This window comes from Varanus komodoensis, unplaced genomic scaffold, assembly GCF_004798865.1.
Source record: "Varanus komodoensis strain SLA01 unplaced genomic scaffold, ASM479886v1 scaffold16, whole genome shotgun sequence".
Lineage (NCBI taxonomy): Eukaryota > Metazoa > Chordata > Lepidosauria > Squamata > Varanidae > Varanus > Varanus komodoensis.
In genome coordinates this window covers 21,278,351-21,301,529 of record NW_025335468.1, presented here as the reverse complement: position 1 = coordinate 21,301,529, position 23,179 = coordinate 21,278,351, and the positions used below count along the sequence as shown (strand labels likewise).

The 23,179-nt window shown below is 37.1% G+C and overlaps 1 protein-coding gene across 1 annotated transcript in view; it reads right to left on the bottom strand.

The window, feature by feature from the left end:
- Positions 1-23,179, bottom strand: part of DCDC1 (doublecortin domain containing 1) — a 322,276-nt gene that overhangs the window by 175,867 nt on the left and 123,230 nt on the right. The window contains exon 8 of the mRNA XM_044426107.1: positions 9,724-9,816. Within this exon, the coding sequence (XP_044282042.1) occupies positions 9,724-9,816 (93 nt within the window). The remainder of the gene's footprint in view (positions 1-9,723; positions 9,817-23,179) is intronic.

The window sequence follows — 23,179 nt, the reverse complement described above, 5'->3', positions numbered from 1 at the left end:
AATGGACTTTAGAATGACAAATGCAGTCTGACTGCTTAACTGGAAATGGGATATTTGGCTATAATGAACAGCTTGTTGAAAGTGTTGATCTGGTTTGCAGCTAACATTGAAAAGGGTGCATTCAATCAAACTTCCAATAACAAAACATCTTTATAGAAATACATTGTATGACCAGAACTGCACTACTGTGTATGGTTCTGTTTACTGCACCTCAGAAAGGGTAACAAAGGGCTGTAAAATGTACAGAAATGCACACCAAAAAGATCAATGGGCTGCAGCATCCTCTCTCTGAAACAGAGTTGCAAGGTTGAGGATTTTAATGTAAACAAATATATTTGCAGAGTGAAGACTATGGATACAGAGAGGTTTTCCTCTTTCTCTCGGAATAATGGAACCCAGGGCCATCCCATGAAGCTGAATGCTAAGGGATTTCAGGACATACAAAAGGAAGTTCATCTTCACATAGTGCACAGTTAAAACATGAAATTGAGTGGAAAACTTGGGTGGTTTAGGGGATTAGACAAATTCCTGGAGGAGAAAGCAAACAATGGCCACTACTCCTGGTGGCTGTATGTTGCCTCCAGCGTCAAAGGCAGTATCCCTCTCAATATCAGTTGTGGGGGACATGTGAGGAGATGCTGTTGCATTCATGTACTGCTTATGGGCTTCCCACAGGCCACAGAAATCTGGAATGCATGCCTCTGGTCTTGATCTACTTGGAATGGAGTGTGTGGGGGTGGGGGAGGGGGAGAATGGCCTCTTATATAGTCTTCTTCATTTCCTCCATATCTTGCATTGCTGTTGTCCTTGCTTTTGTTTGATCTTGTGGTAGAAGAAAAAAATGCAAAGAACCCCACAATTGTTTGATTGTTGAAGGAGGGAGATAGGAAGAAATACTATAGAGATGGGATGCAAGATTGTCAAAAAGCCACATCAATATTGCCAAATGCAATGTTGTACTTCGTCTCTAATTTGGCTGTGTTTGTACTTCAGGATATCTCTGTTCCTGTTCCGTGCAGTTTTGATGCACAGTACTTTCCTCCTACTTTATTGTTTTCCTTACTCTTGACTTAGAGCTATACTACCATCTCCCCATGGCATACAGACAGAGTCTATTTGTTAATCATCCCGATGTTACCCTTAAATTTATTTTAAACTTTTCATCTGGGACATGCTACTACACTGGGCTTTTAGAAGTTCTGCCTCTACCTGACTTCCCTTTCATGCAGCAGAAATATCTTTCTACAGCATAGTAGCACTGGCAGCGAGAAATGTATGACAAAACATCAGCGGGGCAAATTGTGCAGATCCTGGTGAATCTGATCACTAAATATTAATTATTAGGCCAGAGTAAGTTACCTTCAAACTCAGTGGTTAAAAAAGAAATTAAAAGGTATTATTATTATACTCCTATCAATACTTCAGACTGTCTTTTTTATTTGTTGCCACAAATAACCTTCTGTTGATCCATCAAAAAGAAATTATAATCTTGTTGTGGAATGATGACGATGTTTACTTGTTGACCCAATAATGTGTAGAAGTTCACCTCCTTAATTTCTCTACATCCAATACTGGATGGAATGCTACTAGGTACCATAGTTTGTCTTAAAACAGGATGAAAACAGAGCTACTTGTAATACTAAATATTGCATATACTGAATAGCTAGCTATAAAAGAATACTATGCATCAAGTCATTCCTGACACAAAACAAGGAAGGTCAATTTGTTTCCTTTTTTTCTTTTATGTTCTGAGAAGACTGACAGTCTGGGTAGTATGCATAGGAAAATGCTCGAAAGCAAATGATTGTTTTCATGACATAGCATGTTCTTGACAGTGCATTTTCTGAATTGCTGCCCCAATCATTAACACCCACTCCTGGGTGAGGAGGTTTAAGAATGTTAGAGAAACAAAGAGCGATGCTGCCAGAAGGCCAAATTTCCCTTGTTAGGCTGGTCTACTAGCAGGGTCACCCAAGGTGGAATGGTCAAAGTTAAAACACCTGAATAAGATGCATCCACCCTCAACTGTTATATCAGCAGAAGAAAATGGATATCTGTAATGGAGATGGGGCAGGTAAACTTCTGAAGGGCAGCTACTATGCAGCAGTGATAGTGGAATGGGACAATGGCAGAAGATCTTTCACAGATAATGGCAGTTATCAAACAAACTCTTGTTCAAACAAACTGTGCAGAAGAAGGCAATAGTAAACTACTATTGAATATTCTTTACCTATAATGAAACAATCCAAAATGAAACAAGAGGTAAATGCCACAAAATGAGAGTCCCAGATGAGGAAGCACTCAAACAACCAAAGGGGAGAGCAAAGCACAAATAAAAATAGCACTCTCACGAATGTCACAACTAGAATCTAGTGGTTCCTTCCAAAAGGAAGTCTAGTTTTTGACCTGCAGGAGTGACAGGAAAAGCCAGTGCTGCACAACACATAAATTGGAACATGGACTGTGAGAAGTATGACTTAAGCCAAACTATAGTGGATTGGAATGGGATATTTTCAGTCAGAGAGACACGAAGTGTTTTACTTTGGAAATGGCAAACTCAGAAGAAATGAGGCAAGGTATAGCACAAGCCATTAGGGGCTATAATGCAAAGACCAACCAAATAATATCAATCATGCTGATAATCATAGGTGACTGGAACACAAAAGTAGGAAACATAGTCAAATCAAATGTTATGGGAGAATTTGGCCTAGGGGTCCAAAATGATGCAGGAGAATTCTGTTCATAGAATTCTGTGAAGCCAACCATATGTTTATAGCAAATACATTCCTCAGGAAACCAAGCAGACAACTGTACACATAAATATCACCAGCTGGCCAATACAGAAATCAAATAGCTTACAAAAAGGAAGTAGTACATGGAGAAGCTGTATTCTTCCTGTATTTGAAACATGGGGCTGCTGGAAAGCTTTGCAAATACACTGGACTGACAGAAAGATAAACATCTTGATTTCCTAGATCAAATCATGTCAGAACTTTCTCTGGAAGCAAAAATAAGAAACTGAAACTGTTGTACTTTGGGCACATCAAAAGAAGGCAAGACTCACTGCAAAAGATAGTAATGCTAGGGGAAGTGCAAAGCAGAAAAAGAGATGACCAAATATGAGATAGGTTGATTCCATAAAGGAAACCACAGCCTTGAGTTTACAAGAGCAGAGTATGGCTATGGACAGGATATTTTGAAGGGCTTTCATTCGTAGGGTTACTATAAGTTGGAATCAACATGATGGCACATAGCAACAACAACCATTAACAACTATTAAGTTAAAACAAAGAAAAGAAAATATATTAAACATAGAAACAAAAGTTAGTCCTAGGAATCTGTTTTGTTTTACTTTCACTGCTAGAAAGGAATTCAGGCTGCATTTTTTCTCTTGTTATATTTTAAGTATTGGGCAAAAAATTATGTGTAGACTGCCACTGATGCAATAGAACTTTTCATTAATTTTTCCTGCAATCCCTGTGCCACTTCAAATCTGCTCTGGAGGAGCTCCCAACTCTGAAGGGGAGATCCGGAGGGACTACAGGGGTTGAAGAATTTTTTTTCCTTCCCATTTTGCTTATGAAAGCCTTCTGTTGGTAGAAAGTGCAAACTGGATATTGTACTATACTGAAATATTGCATTTACTACTTCTTTTTATAAACTTTCTCCTTCTTTTTATAAACTACACAGAAACCATACTTAGGTGGATAGTCATATAAATGTGGTTAATAAATAAGTGTCTCTTACTCTCCCATTTCCAAATCTGAAGGAAGACTACAGACATTGCTATATAGACAAATGCCAAAATATTTACATTGTCTGAGGTAAGATGCTAATATTAGCATTAAATGAGACATCTCATTTAGGTGTGTTTGTATACTATTCTTATATCAAAAACATGTTGCCTTTTCTTCAGGTTAAAACACATTTTTACTGCCCTGCCATTATTTCTCATTATGTGAATATTGTTTGATATTCCAGAGTCATCTGTATAATTATTCTCTTTATATACTCCACTATTATATTACTTGTTTCAAATGGTTATTAAGGTTATAGATTATTAGTTTAGCCTGTTAATTCAGCTTCGTTACGTCAGTAAAAGTTTGTATGTGGACTTGGAGTTGCATTGTTATAAAAGAAAGAAACATCAGTTGTTATTCATCAGCAATGCTCTGAATGTTTCTTCAACTACATCAAACATACCTTTTATCAACAAAGACTGTTCCGCAAAAAGGCTTCCTTTTATTTTTATTCCTTTGGAAACAACATACTTTCAAAGGTCATTCTGCAAGTGACCAAAACCCACAATATTGCAGGTCTATGTTTTTCAATAATTTCATATTTATTTATTTTTATTTTGATATCCTGCAAAAACCAGATAAATAAACAAATCCCCCTATAAAATTCTTCATTGTGAATAGGGGTTTTCTCCTAAAATAAAATCCCTGTCCCTCCACCCCACCCCCACCCCCACATTCAAATACGATTCTGAAAGAAGACAAAACTTGACCTTTTCTGATCCCCGTATTAATAGGTCTGTTCATAATTCAGTCTGTGTGTGTGGAGAAGCATCCATGTGGAAACATGCAGGCCTGTGAGATATATAGCCTTTCCCTTTACACATTATTTGACCCTATGAATCCTTTTCACAAAAGAAGGCTTTATGTATGGATAAGTTGGGGGAGAAATGCACATTCTCATTGTGCTTCAGAAAACACACACATTTTACTTCTAGTTCTCCAGAAAAACTCTGCATGGATTTGGATAGATGTGCTGCAAGCGCCAAGAAAAGAGAGGTTGTTGCCAAGAAGAGTTTACATCTTGGTTTTAAATTGGTTAAATCAGACTTTGTTTCCCTTTACATAGATGGACTTGTTCTTTTTTATGCTTTCTGTCATGAGGTTATATTCATGTTATACAGGATGCATGTATAATATATGAGCATCTGTAGCATAATATAGGTACTTCTATAGGAATTCATGTATTCATCCAACACTAAAAAACTGAACCTGTCACAGAGTTTCTCCTGAGGCAGTATAATTAAAAGCAGTGGACACTGAAAGAACCTAGGGACACCCTGCTGTCTGTGTGGCATTGGCCCTGTCACTCTCTCTCTTTAACCTAATATTTATTATGAAGGAAATATTCTGAGTTTTGCTTTGTTCATTAAAAAAAAAAAAGTCCTGCAGCAAAAATAGCTTTAACAGCTGTAAGCTGTGCCCTGTGGAAACTGTTGAGAGAGCCTATGACTAACAAAAGAAAAATTAATTATTCAAATTAGCAAAATAAGAGGGATTAAATAGCAAAATAAGTGGAATCTTCTGCACACACACACACAAAATACTGTGGTGTCTCTACTCCCATCTTACCAGTTCAGGGTTCCATCTGCCATACAACTCTAAGCAGAAATTCCATTCTCTCCTCTTCCCTGTACGTCATATATTCTTTTCCAACTGTTGCTCTTCATTCCATGGCCACTAATCATGCTCATTCTCACTGGGCTTCTCTGTCTGTCTGTCTGTCTCATCATTAAGCTTTAAAGCAGGTTTGAAAACAGGTTTCCCCAAGAAAGTGGGGAAGCCTTCCTTTTGTTTCTCAGTGATTCCATTTTATCAAAAGTCCTGCTGGCTACTTGCCACCTGAGTTTACTATTCAGCATGATAACCAGAATCAAAATTAAGAGAGGGGCAGAGAAAGATTGTATATTAATCAGAGTCAGAACTGGAGGCAGGTATGACTACCTTCTAGTGCATGGAAAAAAAATATAGCCATTCACTTAATTGGAAGAAAATAAACAGTGGATTTAAGGACACCTTTGGAATATAAGTTAGTTTGCATCCTTTTAATAATAATTGTATAATTGGTCCCTTTCGGCTTCACCCCCTCCAATACACAAACAACAAAAGGAATCTCAAAGGGGGAATCACAAAGAGAAACAGGGAAGGAAGACCACAAGAAGAAAGGACTTTACAAAACTTTATTTCCAGAAGAATGAATTAAAGAGAACTAACATGGAGGCACATATACTGGAACTGGCACTATAGTACTACTACCTAATTACAAGGCTGAATCTTGTAGCATATATTTTATATGTAGTGCCAGTTAGCAGAAATTACTATATGAGGAACTGAGAAGACTGCAAATTGTTTGTTTGTTTAACAAATGCTTTTGTCATCAGAATACTTCAGGTAAAATCTTCAGCACTGAAAAAAATGAAATTAGGTTCCACTAACATTTATTTATTAATTTTCTATTTTCAAAAAATCTCACGATTGTATACAAAAGATTTAAAAAGATTAGAACTAAGCAACAGTAATTGATCTAACATTTTTAAAACTGGGTAAATGAAACGGTTTTGGCCTGGCACTAAAATGAGTAAAGAGTACATGGGGAAATAGTGACCTATTTATCAACTCTGTTGTCCTCAGTATAATTATGAAAAGCTCTTCAGGCAGAGGAATACCACCACAAGATTTTTGTCAGCAATAAGTCCTGAAAAAGTACATTCTGGAGGAATGTTGGGGGGTTGGCCAGGGAACTGCTGCCTCAACATTCCCGCAGAAGGCCCTCAGACTGGACCTGTTGTCAGGACCTGCAAAAGACTGCAGCTTCCCTGGTAGCCTGATAGGGAAAGCACCCTGGCTCACCTTACAAAATACTTGGAGGATAAGACAGGATATGTAGGTTGCTTGCAGGATCAGTGCAGGTTCACTCATCCAAACAACATGGGAGCCAATGTGGAACCCTATGTGGAATTCTTGCTCATCTTTGGCCCAGCAATTTAAGTCTTGGTAATGGCTGGCTCATGATCCTGATTCAGCTTCTATTCCTGCCATGCCTTTGCTGATATTTGATGCTTGCCTGTTCCTGACTCTGCCTTTGCTTCTGATTGTGTCCTGCCTTTCCCGGCATTTGACTTTTGCCTGCTCTTGACTTTATTTTTGCCTGTGGCCCTACCGTGCCTCACCAGTGTGACCCTTACCTAGGAAAGCCTTGGCTCTCCTTCCACCTCCATCACTCTGATGATCCAGTCAAGAATGCCTACCACTTACATCCCAGGACTGCCACTTCTCAACTATGCCAACTTGGACTGTTGTAGTTAATTTTTCTCCCTTTGAAACCAATGAAAGAAATAGAAACAAAAGACTAAAAGAATCATTTTCCTGTCCCTCACTCTTTCTTACCTTACTTACTGATTTACTTTAGAATAAAAATTTTAATTTTGATCATAAAAATAGGAAGTACTGTTACTCCTGCTTTCTCATCAGGGAACATCTTAACTTGCTATTGCTCACACTTTTCTACTTTAATCACATCCAGCTTTATAGCATTTCTAGTACTGAACATACATTTTTTAACCTTTGTCCATGATCAGATGTGAAAAGAAAGTGTCAGCAAGGAATGTAATAAAAACATTTGAATATAGATAATTTAAATACATAATTTACTATTAATGCAACACATTTTATCATTTTTATTGTATCTATTTTAAAGCTGAGTCTGGAATAAAGAGAGATAACCTCTTCAGATTTGTAAAATCTGCAGCTCCTAAAAGGTAATAATGGGGGACATGTTCCAAAAGAAATCATGTTTACCTACAATCCAGAGAGTCCTATATTTGTGCATGGAAAGCAGTGACAACACTCCCATACAAACTTCATGGGTTGATGCTCTATAAGAACCCTAAGACTGGAGAAAGTATTGCTGGAAGTTGATGGCTCTGAAGATGCTACATGCACACAAAGCGGTTCACACAGTGGTTTGAATCTCAGCCATGGTAGAGAGGTATAGAAATGAAATGTATTATTGTATAATAAGCTTAATTTTTCTACTATTTCCTGAAAAGAAGTCAAACACTAAATTTGGATTACTATTTAGGAATAATAATTTGCTATGGATTATAAATAATTGTGAAGCATTGCTATAGTTCAAACTTTAAAGCAGCAAGAAAAGGATTTTACTAAAGTCATTCTAATAAAATTAGTAAAGATTTCCCAGTCTTTTCTCTAAAAGAATATGGTTTAGATACTCCAGAAATCTACATGAAGATAATGCTCCATTTTTGCTTTACAGCAATTTTGTATTATTTCATTTATAGAATATGCTGTCAAGTTCACAGCATGAAGCTTTGCAAGGAAAAGGGTTGATTTAATAGTTCTTCATTACAACATTTCATGCAGAATCTTATGATTAGCACCCTATGTCTTGACACTGTAAACTACAGTTTTCCATACAAATATGAACTTAGTTAATATTTTCCTTTGAAGCAGCAACACAACTGTAATGAAAGTTAAAAAAGAAGTGACTAAATTCTTGTTTGGATTATTGAAGATGTAGCTGAACATCAACATGTAGCTAGGTTTATTCATTCTGATTATTTAGAAAAAATGTCCTATAGTATTTTCAAAGAAAAAAAATCAGATGTCTGAAATACAATCAAATTCTGTGTGTGTGTGTGTGTGTGTGTGTGTGTGTGTGTGTGTGTGAGTTCGTGCGCGCGCGCACGTGTGTGTGTTGGGGCAGTTAATACACAATTGCTTTCAAGCACAGTCATTTTCCTATGTAAGTAAATAGTACATAAGAAGATAAGAAGGATACCCTTATATAGAACCAGTTTGGGGAACAGCATGCCTTGCATGCTAAAGGTTACAAATTCTGTCCCTAGTATCTCCAAATGTAGCTATTGGTCTCCTGTCTGAAATCCTAGAAAGCTGCTTCTAGTCAAATAATATGAAGCAATATATACAAATTATTTCTGACTCCATGACAGCTGCCTATATAGTTTCACTAAGAGACTGGCCCCATTTCCTTTTTTTCTAAAGAGCTTCATGAGGACATACAAATATGGGCTCAAAGAGGAGGTCAGAAGTATTTACATGATCAACAGAAACATGTAAGTAATTTTGTAGCTAACATATTTGTAATGCATAGACCAAATGATTCCATTTGTATTTTTGTCATTCAAGCACCTGTAACACCATTTTTAAAACAAATCTGTCATGAGTAAGTATCTAACTTATGGCAAGCAATAGGTAAATACTGCAGAATCAGAAGAAAACTCACTGGAGGTATTTATTGTCTTGTTTAGGACTACCAAAATTTGCTGCAGCTTTTAAAGAAAAAAATGACATGAAGATGCATGTCAACATGTGATTGTTATATCTGTATCTTTCTGCTGCCTTGTTTGAAGGAGCATGTTTGAAAATGACATAGAGTATGCTAGGAGAAAAAACTTCTCTGAATTCAGATATCAGGGTTGTTCAACATTTTCCACTGGTAGGAGAAGCCAAGTAGGAGTCATTTAGCAACATGAACTAGCACACTGGCTCATTTATAACAACTCAGGGTTTTAGGCCTATGCATTTCAGGCATTACAATGTCCAATCCATCATGCACCAGAACATACATACACTCCCACCTATGCCAAGTGAACATGTTTTATTTTCCCAAAACTTTTAACACAGAGCTCTTTAACATCCAGCTTAGCTTTTAATTTTGGGACGGTCTGGAAATTTGTCTAGTTTGCTTTTTATTCTCTGCTGTTTGATTTCAAATATCTTACTTCCTTATGCTTAATTGTTTTATTATGATGCTTGCTCAATTTAAGCTTATATGTTATGTGCTGGGCGTTCAGAGTGAAATTTCAACAACATGGGAAAACTTAGTACTGTATCACTTGGACAAAATCATGTGCTTAATTCTTATGGAACACCATTAACTTACTTTGCCTTGTTCCAAAAGTAGTTCTTCCTTTTTCATTGAAAGAATGCCTTTGTCTGTGATTTTATCTTTCTGGCCATCAATGACATAATCCAGCTGAAAAATAAGACAATATTTGTGAAAGGAAGCAATAATTACCATTAATGTAATGATTCAGATTCAACAGTAGATTTCCCCCATGAGGAAACAAATTTGTGACTTCTGGTCCTGTCCATTAGACACACCTATCCCACTGGAAATCCAGATTGAGTATATTTGAATGAAAGCTGGCATGCTGTCCTAAAAGAAAAGCCTCATATTGTCTGAAGACTTTCCATGTGATTTAGCCCTACATGTGTTGAGTTTTTATGAGCATGTCTTATTAAAATCTTATATCATGTATGGGATTGTCTGGTGGAACAGATGCACCTAGTGGGTTGAGTGGGAAGGGTGTAATCTTGTTTTCTTATTGTGCATAGTAAGACAGTATCAGTCAAACCAGGGTAAATGTAATAATCAGAGTAATTAGATTCCCAAAGAGTCATAGGGAAATCTATTTCCAACTGAAGTCAGCTACAAAACTTGCACATCTTAATTAAACTGATGAGTACCCAAGAAGTATAGAATGCAGGTTTTATCTAAATCTGGCACAAGAGGAAGATCATTCATGCAGTGGAGTCTTCCTGTGCCATTCTCTTGACTACATCTTCCCATGCCACATTCCTGAAGAGTCCCCAAGCCCCAAGAAATTCTATGGGGGAACAATTTCTAGTAAACAAAAGACTTTCCATTCATGCAGAGACTGAATACAACCAACTTACACTTATTTTCTATTTTGAATTGCATGCATATTCCATTACAACTATAAAATGTCTTCACACTCCTTTCATTCAAATTTCATTTTAATCAATGAATTTGGACAAAACAATATAAAATAGACCGGTTTAATGAAGCTCACTTCAGGACTCAAGCTATAGTATCTAATAGTAAAGAGTATCTATAATAAAGAGAAACTGTGTATGGTCAGTTTGGATATAAGAATCATTTGGTCAAAACTTCACCTAATTTGCAATGTTTTCTTAGTCATCAGAACACACACTCGTCTTCTGTTTGTTTAATCTCAGACAAAGGGTTGCTTTGGGTAACTTTTCCTGAAACATCATGACAAATTTGAAAAACAAAAGAGAACTATTTGTCTCTATAATTACTATAGTTTAATAGCATTTCTTGTAGTACCATCAGGTGGATATCTGACATGTCATCTTGACTTTGGAAAACAAAGCTCTGTGTAAGCCAATTATTAATACACTACACAGAAGACACATGGCTGGTCACTGATGTACCAACTAACAGGACTGGAAGCACTATGGATAAGTAATGCTAAGACTATAAATGATGAAGCCTTCCCTGCAAAGTAAGGGGGAAAACAGCTCAAAGGATGATGTTAACAGAGTACAACTGCTTGAGTTCATTGTACTGAGTTATCAGTGTTATCAACATATGGATTATCCAAATAAGTATTTAAAATTTATCTATATACTATTGAGAGTCCACGTGTTTAAATATATTAAAGATAATTGGGTACACAAATCTAAGTGAAAGTTGAAGCAAGAGGGTCTGTCTTCACATTATGATATGAAATTATATGCAGTGTTAATAGCCTCTCCTTCAGGTATCTAGACATAATGATAATCCACCTCTTTTCCAGGGCACAATTCTCCTGTCACTTATGCCTACTAAGTATCTGCTTTTGGCATCATTTAAGTGGAAGAGATATGTAATAGATTTCTTTTGTTAAGATTGCATGAAATCCCAGTTTCCTTTTCTAGTTTCTCATTTCATGGGTCACTATAGTATCCATTGTGTGGAATAAACCAGGAATTCTGCATTTCACATACACACTTTTGAAGCTTGTGCAAAATGCAATAGTCAGATTGATAGTGAGCACCTGAGATTCTAGTCTGATTGTCCTGGCTTCCTGTATGTTTCCAAGAAGAATCAGATTGCTGGTTCTGAAAGCCCTATGTGGCTACAGACCACAATATCTGATGAAGCACCTTCCCTTGGTATGAACCTAACTATACCCTATGAACAACATCTGGTGCTCTCTTCTGAATGTCTTGTCCAATGGAGATTGGAGGATGGCAAGAAGGGAAAGGGCCTTCTCAGTGGTGGTCTCTAACTATAGAATGTTCTGCACATTCATAGAGGGATCACAGTGTGAGGGGGAAATGGTTTAAAAGAAAAAGGGAAGCAGCCCTGAAATATCCTGCAGTGTGTAGCGGGTAAAGACTCGTTCCTCTTGAGGTATCCACTGGGATATCTGTAGAAGAAAGAAGCAGGGAGGAGAAGGCCAGGAACCCATGATGGACTCAGTTATCTGTCATGTGCACTGTGAATCCTCAGATGATTGAACCATAGCACATGGTTTGCACCATAGTGCAGATTAATATATGTAGTCCAAAGCTGCCCAATAAGACTCTAGGACTGCATCCTGAGATGGAAAATGAGGGTTCAGTGATTAGTCCATTTTTACAAGAAAAAATCAAAACCAGATTACAAATTAATTATATCAGAGACTGTAAAAAGAACACCTATCTTCATTTTAACACTCAGGTTCCATTTTTCACCCATATGGGTCATTCCTTGTTCTTAGGGTAACTATTAGTGGGGAAGCATTGGGATGGCAGTCAGTGATAAGTGGGATCCCCCAGGGCTCTCTCCTCGGACTGATCCTGTTCAATCTTTTCATCAATGACCTGGAAGAGGGGTTGACAAGTCTGCTGACCAAATTAGCAGATGATACTAAAATGGGGATGGTGGCTACAACTGAGAAGCAGGTACTCTGGATCCAAACTGATCTGGACAGACTATGGAAGTGGGCAAGGACAACAAGATGGCATTCGGTTTGGATAAGTGCGGGGTCTTGCACTTGGGACATAGGAATGGGTGTCATAAGTACAGGTTAGGGGACAAGTGGCTGCAGCATTTGTGAAAAGGATTTCGGGGTGCTAGTCAACTGCAGGATAGATATGAGTCAGCAGTGTGACGCAGAAGTGTAGCTTCTAGATTGAGTGAAGTATTGTTGCCACTCTATACAATTCTGGTGCACCTGCAGCTGGAGTATTGTGTTCAATTTCTTGTTACAAAAGGGATATAGCAAAGTTGGAATTGGTGCAGCAAAGGGCCACAAGGATGGTGGCTGGTTTGCAGGGTAAGCCATATGAGATGAGACTGAGGGATCTGGGTCTTTTCAGCCTTAAGAGGAGACTCAGAGGGGATATGTTAGCAACATACAGGAATGTGAGGGAGGTGGTCATGCAGAGGTGGGTCATGACCTTTTTTCACATGTGGTTGCATCCCAGTGGAGCAAAGGTGAGGGAACCAAGATTCAAGGTCTAGGGTATGGAATGGGCTTCCACATCCCCCTAGGTTGCTGAAGCCCTATTGGTGAGGGTGTTCAAGGATAGGCTGGACATGCACATGGTAGGCATGTCATGAGCGGAGCCAGCTGGAGCCAGGGGTCAGACTAGATGGCCTGGGAGACCCCTTCTGACTCACTCTGTTTCTATGTTTCTATGTTTTTTTCTTAAATACACTGACCAAAAATGACTTGGCCTTGTTATTCAGAGTAACCTTGTGAAATATTTTAATACACCTTTTCTCTCTCAAATGTATGCATACTTATTAAATCCAGAAAGAGCGCCACTACAAGTAAGAATATCTGGGGAACAGGGTTTATCATCATTGCAACTCCCACGATAGCCATGTCACAGCATACCATGTCTCGTGTAGACATGTCTGATGTAGCTCACTATAGCACCCTTACTTATTAACCCAGTAATCAGGATGGTACTATGATTTAAGTGAGCTGAATTAAGAAACTACACATACTCAATGTATTTCTTTTCAGTCAGGATTGGCAAGCAGGTTTTACTTTTGTTTTTTTTTTTCTCCCCTAACATTGGGAATGTAGAAGCAATTGTAAAGCATGGAATAGCAGTGGGAAGGGGGAACAGAAATGTTAACCCAAGTAACAGACAAGGCCATCTAAAGAGGAGGCATAAGTCTGTAAATTTGCCTGCCTTGCACTACTGCTCTCCACTCTTTCCTTTCATTGATCCCAGCCTCCTCCAGAGGTGACATGAAGAAGCAAGCTATGACATATCAAGTCTGGTTGAACATTCTCTGACAGGGTGAACTTTATGTAGCTAGGTTGCTATCACCCCTTGGAGTACATGCAGTAAGATTGCCAATAGTAGTATAGGGTTTTTATGGGGTGAGTGTGGCCTGTTAATTTGGTATTTTGTATAACGATTGTTTAACTGTAATATTTAATTTCTTTTAAATTTATTGCACTGTTTTATATTTGCACTTTTTAAAAACATTTTATAGTTTTCTTAAAATAGATAAGATATAGAAAGAAGCAGGGCATAAGGGAAAAAAGTGAAATAAAATTGCCAAAGGATTTTAAACAAGTATAACCAATACATTCAAAACCTGCAAATTTCCAAAGAGACCAAACATTTCTTTCTGTCAATCAATACTCAGCTGAAGCTTGAACAAAGAATGGCTGTAGTTCTCTATACCGACAAATTTTCCAATCACTTCAAATCAATTATACATCATTGACAATCTTTTAACAAGCTTCCTTTTACATCATATGAATTATACTAGATATAATAGAATTTCCATTATCATTAAATTCTTCAATTGGTCTTCTGTTTACAAATTAGTTAATTTTGTCATCACTGCATACTCTTCCAATTTATTTTTCCAGTCTTCAGTTGTTGGACATTCTGGTCCAACATTTAGAAACAATTTTAATTTTTGCTGCAGTTCTCATGCATTGATTAACTCTGACATGTTCTTTGAAAAGGTCTCTGGCATTATGTTCAACAGCATATTCTTAGGACTCATAGGAAACATAATCTCAAAGGTTCGGTTTTTTTTTAAATCTGCATGTATCAGCTTCCTAAATCTTTTAATTATTTTGCAAATCCAACACATATGGTAGAAAGCCCCACCTACTTTATTGCAATTCCAACATTTTCCATTGTAGTTCCTATCTGTTCTTATTAAATCTTTTGGGGTAATATGTCATCAAAAATATCTTATACTAATTTTTTCTTAGTGCTTGACTAGCTATGAATTTAATGTCTTTCTTCAATAAAGTTTCCATTGAAGGGTGATATTCTTTCTCTGAGATTCTGCATCCAAAATGTCATACATTTCTTATCTTGCTGATTTTCAGTGTCATGTTGGAGTAAATGCTTATAAAGTCTTCCTAACAGATGATCATTTTGTTGTGTAATCAGCTTTTCAAAATCCGTCAGGTCTCTTATGGTGTCTTTTCCTGATTGTATTTCCCCTTTCAGTTTTGAAACCAATTGGTAGTAAACAAATCATTGTATATTTTTCCTTTCATCTTTTAGTAGTTGCCAAGCTTTAATTCCTTTTTGGTCACTCATATCCCCATAGTTTATAAAGACATTATTTTTCCTTAAGTATTTTCCATATGCTTCAACCAGGGACCTCAAATGAGAAATCAGAGGACTAATTCTTTTTCTTATAGAATACTAATCTTTTATTAGTCCATCTTTTAATACATAGTTATTCTTTGATCTCAAGGCATTTAAACTGACTCTTTGGCCCATTTATATTTGCACTTTTTATTGAAGCATTTTGTAACTTTTTAAAAAATGTTGTCTTTTGGTAAGTTGTTGTGAGCCCTGCTGAGTACAGTTTACAGTAGAAAAGTGGTATATGTTTATTATTAGCACATTTTTTTCTTGTAGCAATGAAACAAGAAGGTGACATGTTAATCCTTCTCCTTTTTAGCCTCACAACAACCCTGTGAGGTGAGGGGAGAGTCAGTGGATGGCCCATATTAGCTGGTGAGGTTCCTGGCCAAGTGGGGACTAGAACCCAGATCTCACAAGGCCCAGTCTAACACTCTAACCACTATGGCATGCTAGCTCTCTAAATTAATAATAAATGTAAAAGACTCATTTATGTCAATGAGATTTAAGCAATCTGTGTATGTGAAGGATTGCAACCAATGTTTTCAATTGCCAATGCTGTAGACTCTGTCAATTTTGCCAGTGTTAGTTGCAGTAGAAATTTTGGAAATCCATTATGTAATGCACTATTGGCTATATTCAGTACTGCATTCATGCAAGGACACCAATGCAAGGGGAATTTCTTGTAACTATTTCTATTCCAGCTGCCATCCTTTGAGTGCCACCAAAGTCCTCAATAAAGGCCTGGGATGCAGGGGCAGAGCTAGCTCAGACGGACTCCGGACGCTGAATTCTTACTCCTCCTGACCATCGGGATAGATGGTCAGGGAGGGTGGAGTGGGTGTCTGGGGTCTGTACAGGGGAGTCTCCTCTTCCCACCCCCACCCCAGAAGCCCGAAGCAGTGGGGAAAGCATCTCCAGAAGATGGGTAAGGTGGTTTCCATATATAAATGTGGTGGGAAATCTGGTGGGTGTAGGGGTATGTTTAATTGGGTTTTTGTTATGTTTTTGTTGGAGTGTTTATTTAATCACATATATATTTGATGTATTGAAAGAATGGGAAAAACATTGAAGATAATGTCTTGGAATATAAATGGCTTGAATTACAAAATATTGAAATAGAACAAGTTCAAAGAAATCTAATTATTTGAAAAGAGAATTTTATGAAAGTAGTAATAAAAAATTCTAAAATGCTGTCCAGAGCCACACAAGTTAAAAAGGCAAAAAGCTTAATTGGAGTAATAAAGAATGAAAAAGGGGAAAGATGTAGTAAGATGAAAGAGAAACTTTTAATCTTTCAGAGGTTTTTTTGAAAAGTTATATATGGGAAATGAAATAGATTTGAAGGAAAGTCAGATATATATACAGAAAAAAAATCTAAATTGTAAAATTCGAGAAGAGGACAAAGAAATTATGGAAACTCAAATACAAGAAGAGATATTAGAAGTTATTAATAAATTAAAAATAGGTAAAGCACCAGGATCTGATCGATTGGGTACTGAATATTATAAAGATGGAGGAAAAATTCAAAGAGGAATAAAGACAATTAACAAAATTTGAAATGATTGTAAAAGAATGTGAGTTTAAGGAAGAATATACAGGTAAAGGAAAAATTGCTAAAATTTATAAAATATTAATAGAATTAGGGGATCAGACAAAAAGTTTAAAATCGTTTTGGGAAACAGATGTAGGTGAATTAAAAGATGAGGATTGGAAGAATATTTGGAAGAGTATAAAAGAATTTGTCTGTTAGAATTAAAGAACGTGGATATAAAGTGATATGGAGATGGTACTTAATGCCAGTTAAGTTAAACCAAATTGATGGAGAATACTCTAATATCTGCTGGAGATCTGAAAAAGAGATTGGCACTTATAAACATATGTGGTGGGACTGTGATAATATGCAAAAGATATGGGCTATGGTGTTTAATGAAATTAGAGAAATTCTAGACATAAATATGAAATGTCACCAAGAATAGCGTTATTGATGTTGATTGAAAATCAGGATATAAATGAAGCTAAGAAAGAATTGATTCTAAATTTGATAATGGTAGCCAGGTTAGTAATGGTTAAATCTTGGAAACAGAATTGGGTTATACAAAGGAATGAATGGTATAATGAAATATAGGATATGGTTGTTAATGATAAATTGACAACAGAAATAAAAATCAAAAAGGGGATAATAAAAGTAAATAAATATAATGAAATATGGGAAGATTTTGTAAAAGCAGTAGTGATGGAAGGGAAAGGCTGTAAGCCTAATCAAGAATATATGAATTTTTGGAGGGGATATGGGTATAATTGAAGTAGATTATATACTGTTAATTGTTACAATATATGAAGTGAAATGGAAGTATCAATTGGTCTCCTGGGGAGCAGGTGCACAGTGTTTATTGTTAATAATAAATAAATAAAGGCCTGGGATGTGAAATGGGAGCCTGCAGTGGGAGGAAGAACTAGGGAAAATCAGGGAGAGGCCATTTACATGAAAACAGTTTGTTCGAAATGAAGAACAGTATAAACACTGAACCCAGAACCTTGTCCTTTATTGATTCCTGTTACTGATTACAATAGAGAAGCATTTATATATGAACACTCTAGTCAAATCAAATAATGCGCCCATTTAACAAATATATGCACCCATTGAAACTGGATCTATTTTGTACACTGTTTAAAATGTAAAGTATAAATTGCTCCAATATATCCCATAAATACTGCTCTAAATACCTTGGATTATAAACATTGCCATTTCTATTTAGAGTATGTGTAAGTTAGACTAACAATACATATAACCTCTTGGAAGAAAGGTGTCAAGAGAGTCAAATAGATAAGTATTAGCAGTCAGTGTTTAAATCTCTCCCACTGAAGACCATGGGATGTAATGTTGGACTACATTACTCCTAATATGCTAATTAATTTGAGTTATTTATAACTGTAATCCAATAGCACACAAGTCTGTCTAGCTCCAGTTATTCTGAACTCCAGTTTCCATACAGATCAATACTTCAGCTTAAATACTGTGATAATCTGTCTCCATATATATTAATGGGATTTCCCTGTGGTCTGTTGCTAAACAAAGGAGTAGGACAAATTACTTATTTATATATACAAAACATGGTGATAAAGGCCAGCTGCAGGTATTTTTTTGGAAAGTGCATTTTAATAAGGCCCTATTCAGTAAGGGAACAAATGGAGTAAAACAGTTTGAACTACCATGTTTAGTGGAAAAACTCACTGTCTTTCTAACAACAAAATCAATCATTTGTCCAGACTGTGGGGAGTCAAAGTTAGTTACTGAAAAGAGATCCATATATAAAACAAGTCAATAACTCATTGTGTGTTATTGTTGAGTTGAAGAAGTCTGCTTTCAAAAAGCTGGCCCTGCTCTCTCCAAATGAATGTCACTGTTTCCAGAGAATGGGAGAGAGGCTTTTTGTTTCTAGCTTTTCCTCGCTGCTATTTACTTATGTATGGGAAACAGAAGCAGCTCTTTACTGTCCTTAGAAAATCACACCATAGGTAGTGCACAGTTCTGCAGTATGGTTATTTGCTATGTTACCCAATTTTTGGAATTGAGCTTCAGAGTTGTTTACTACATTGAACCATAAATTTCTTTCACAGTACCATTTTAAAGCAGAGTTCAAACATTTCTATATCAAGATTTGGGGTTTTTCTTTTCTGATATCTTAGATTTTCAACAGATAATCTATTGTACCCAATGATTTAGTTGTTCACTAATTCTTGGCCTTTATACTTGGGACTCATACATATCTGGCAACCTCCATATGTGTACATACACATATCCTTTGCTGTATCTTGGGAAACCAAATAAAATTAGGAAGGGCTCCTGTACTTTCTAATAATTGTACAGAAAAGGAGAGTTGTGGACAGAGTTTGTACAGGGTTAGAAAGCCTGCACTATCTGGAACACATTGACTCCTTTGCCTCTTGTCATTGTCTCTTTCTGGCCCATTTTTAGGCTTCTTTTGACTTCTCAGCTATCAACTTCATTTGTGCTTATTTCCATTTAATTGAATTGGTTGTGCCAATCCACTTGATTCTGTTTACTTTGTCTATGACATCATCACACGGATGTCATGCCGTTAACAGTATTAAGAAAATGACCCAGTTATTACACATCAAAAGACAGTGTGAATAAATGAGACCATAAGGGCAAAGGAGGAGGACAGCGTCAAAATAACTCATGTGCTTTTCCTATTTGCAAATTCCCACAAGTCTCTCATTTTCATCTTTTTAGTGATACTACAACACACACACACACACACACAACCCCCACAACATATTCTTTGTTGTTGTTAGAATGCAAGCTCAGCTCTGATTGAAAACTGATTTTCTTCCATAGGCAAAGTTACTTGCTTAAAGCATCACTTGTGAAATCTGCACTGAAAGTGGATATACATATATGAGTAAAGCTGCCACAGCAATACATGCTCAAATTTAATGTATTATTTGGGTTTTTACTTACTAGATGTGCAAGGAAAGACTTAAACAATTTATCTCATTGTGCCTCTGAAAACACAATTATTGATATAAAACTATAATAAATGTTGAGTATTTATGCAAATACCACAAAACACATGTATGTCTAAGGCTATAATGCTGTCCTCAATTATTTAGGAGTGAGTCCAATTAAAGTCAATGAAACTAACTTCTGAGTAGGCATGTATAGGATTGCAGTGCATGAAAAGTAGCATCTTATCTACACATTAGAAAGCAGAAACCTTTACAGTGGTGATTCCATCACTAGATGCTTAAGTAAGCACATTGTAGATGCATAAATGAGTTTGCATAAATCATATTTTAATTCGACAAAAGCAAACTCCTTAAGTTCAAGTTCTTACGCAGCTTTCTGACATTCACTACACACAGTCTAAAACAACTATGAATTGACTCCTGGATGCTATGTTTTTGTTAAACAAGCAATGGCAAATTAAAAAGGCCAGGTTAGTGATAGGTGAGAAGTTCTCAGATTTTAGGTTCTAGCCTTGCATCTTTAATTATAAGGAAATGTTCCTGGCTTATATTGATGTTTTCAGGGGAAACCCTCTCCTGGGGATTGTGGTGCTACAGAAGCGACACTGTTCAGGTCATAAAGGGAGGGTTCTTTTCACAATTTGAGCATACCCCATTAGGGTTGGTCCACCTGAATTACTGGCATGGTGTGGATTATCAAGTCCTGGTTTAATAAACGAGGATATGCCTGAGCTACATGAATCAATGCATACAGCCCTTTAGTCGTTTATGTTATCTTTTTAGCCTCAATTTATAGTCTTCCCAAGCCATTTTACAGCATAAGCAACAGTTAGCAAATACTTCGATAAATTCATATACAATTTTAAATTTAAAAAACTGTTTCAATAAACCACAGTCAAGTGCAGCTTTCCTTCTGCTTTGTTATTCCCTTCCTAAGAGTAGACAAACAAGAAAAGAATGCACTGTTAACAGGAAGCAATGGTTACTTGTATGTTCAAACTGGTTAGTAGCTTGAAACAACTATGTTAAATCATGCATGCTTCCAGACAAGGCTTCTGGAATCACCTTACACACTGCATGCTAACTGACAGCAGCAGGAGCTCCCCACTCCAAGATTTCATATCTTGTCTAGAAGCTGTTAAGAGGTTTCCTGGTTCAGGAACGATGGGAAACAATGGTTATCTGCAGCTCCTGGCTGGCTTCCCTGCTTGCACAAATGGAGAATCTAAACAGCGCAAATGGCTTGTAGGCGAGTACATGAAGCTCGCACATCCCCTGGCCTCTGTTCACAATTTCTTCATTATAACTTTTCATGGGTAGTTTGTGCATGTGTATATCCATGCATCCCAATGCAGAATTTAGATCAATGGATATTGAGTTATCACACAAGCAGGAAAGAGTTTTGCTTGAACTTTTTCCTCTAAGATAGTTACTTTTAACTGTTGTTCAATAGCAAGAGTGAGGGAATTGTTTCAACATCCCCATCTCAGGAGCTTTCCAAGGACTGCACCGAAGAAGTTTGTGTGGTCCCCATAAAGTTAGTCAAAGGGTCAAAGTTAATTTGGAAAGGCCATTTTCTTTCTCTCTCTCCCCCCATGCATGCACACGCATTTGTACACATCCACACATAACCTCGCACACCACAGATCACACACTGACTTGATTCAGACAACACAATGACCCACACTCAGGAGTTCAGGAACTAATGTGCATGGGTTGACAAGTCTGTTAACTATAAACAATTCACTGATCAAAACTCAAGCATAAAACATGGACTTTCTTCATGCATTGTTTGTGCTTAACAAACCACAGCTGGGTTCAGACAACAGAATAGCCCATGTTTCAGCAACAATCCCAGGTTCAACAACAAGCCACCCTTGACCAATACTCAACACTTAAGTGTGAGTTATTATGTTGTCTGAATCCAGCCAATCCTTCATTCACATATTTTCACACACAGAAACTCGCAGACATACTCATATACATATAAAAACACCTCACATGCACTTGAAAATTAATGGAAATCAATGGAAGTATTATATCTTTCTCAGTCCAAAAGATGGACAAATAATCTCAACTATTTTAAGAAACATACAGAAAGAGGGGCAGAATCAGATGAAGCAAATGGGGTACAGCACCAGCAGTACTTAAATTTACCTCCTCCTTCCATAAGGCCTCCATTCAGCTGCATTTGCAGAGTTTGTTTGTTTGCTTTCAAGAACGGGCAGGAAACCACAGCAGTAAGAGTGCCAAAAAGGATCCATGGATAGTAGGGGGATTTTTCCCTTTTCTAGAGTGGCTGGAGACTTAGGGAAGTGATGAAAAGGTGGCAAGGAGTAACAACTGCTTAAAATTGAGAGGACTACATTGCAATGGGATAGTTATTGCCCCCCTTTTGGTGCACATACTTTCACTGCTTTTCCCCCTTTACTGGTGCTTTTCAATTGACAAGCAAGTGTGCTACATACAGTTTCATCTTCTCAATCTGCTTCACTTCTCTTCTCCTTTTGACAGCTGACCCATACAAGATAATTGACTTGTTGCAAAGAAGCAGCAGCAGGAATCAGCCAGCTTGCAGGAAGTGGCCTTGCTTTGAGTGACATGACAACTCACATGGCTCATTAGCCACAATAAGTTGGCCTATCATGCAAAACCAGTCAATGTTAGTTTTGACTGTAATTTAAAACAAATAATCTGAAATAAATTACACCCAGTAAAAGTGACAATTAAGCAAAAGCTGGAAATAACAACAAGCTTCAAGCTTGCAATAAATGTCTTTCTGTTTTAAAAAAATGCTACTGAAAAAGTTATACTGGGTACCTTAGTTGCATTAAGGTCCCATTGAAATCAATGGGAAGGTTAGTTATAATGAAGTGAAGACCCACTGGTTTCAATAAAAATTAAGTTCAACTGACTAAGTCCAAATACATCCTGTTTTGTTGATCCCAAATTCTTATGTTACTGTCTTGGTTTGAATGATCAGAAGCCACCAATGCTTAAATTAGCCAATAAGGTTGATGTTGCATTCCTCCTGCCTGCAACTGAACTGGACAGCCAATTTCAGCCAATTAGTTGAAGCACTTTGGATAAATGAAGAGATAAAGAAGAGATGCAAAGACACTGGCAAAATACTTTCCAACTTGGCAGCACCAGTCTCTTCCTCTCTCCTTCCCACTCTTAAACCCTACCTTTCAGGTCACTCTTTGCGGCCTCAAAGATGCAGCTGGAATGGTTTTTCTTGTGTCAGCTATGAGGGTGAGGAGGGCAGTCACAGTGTTGAGATCCAGCTACGAGGTTGGAATGATTTTCCAGTCTTGTAGCTGCACTTCCAAAACACCCTATGGCCATCTAGATGTTATCTAGCAGCCACAGGATTGTGGCAGCAAGTGTTGTAGCACTCTAAAGAATTTTTTCCAGAATAAGGAAATAGTTCTGAATTACTCTGAAATGTAACTCATATTTTT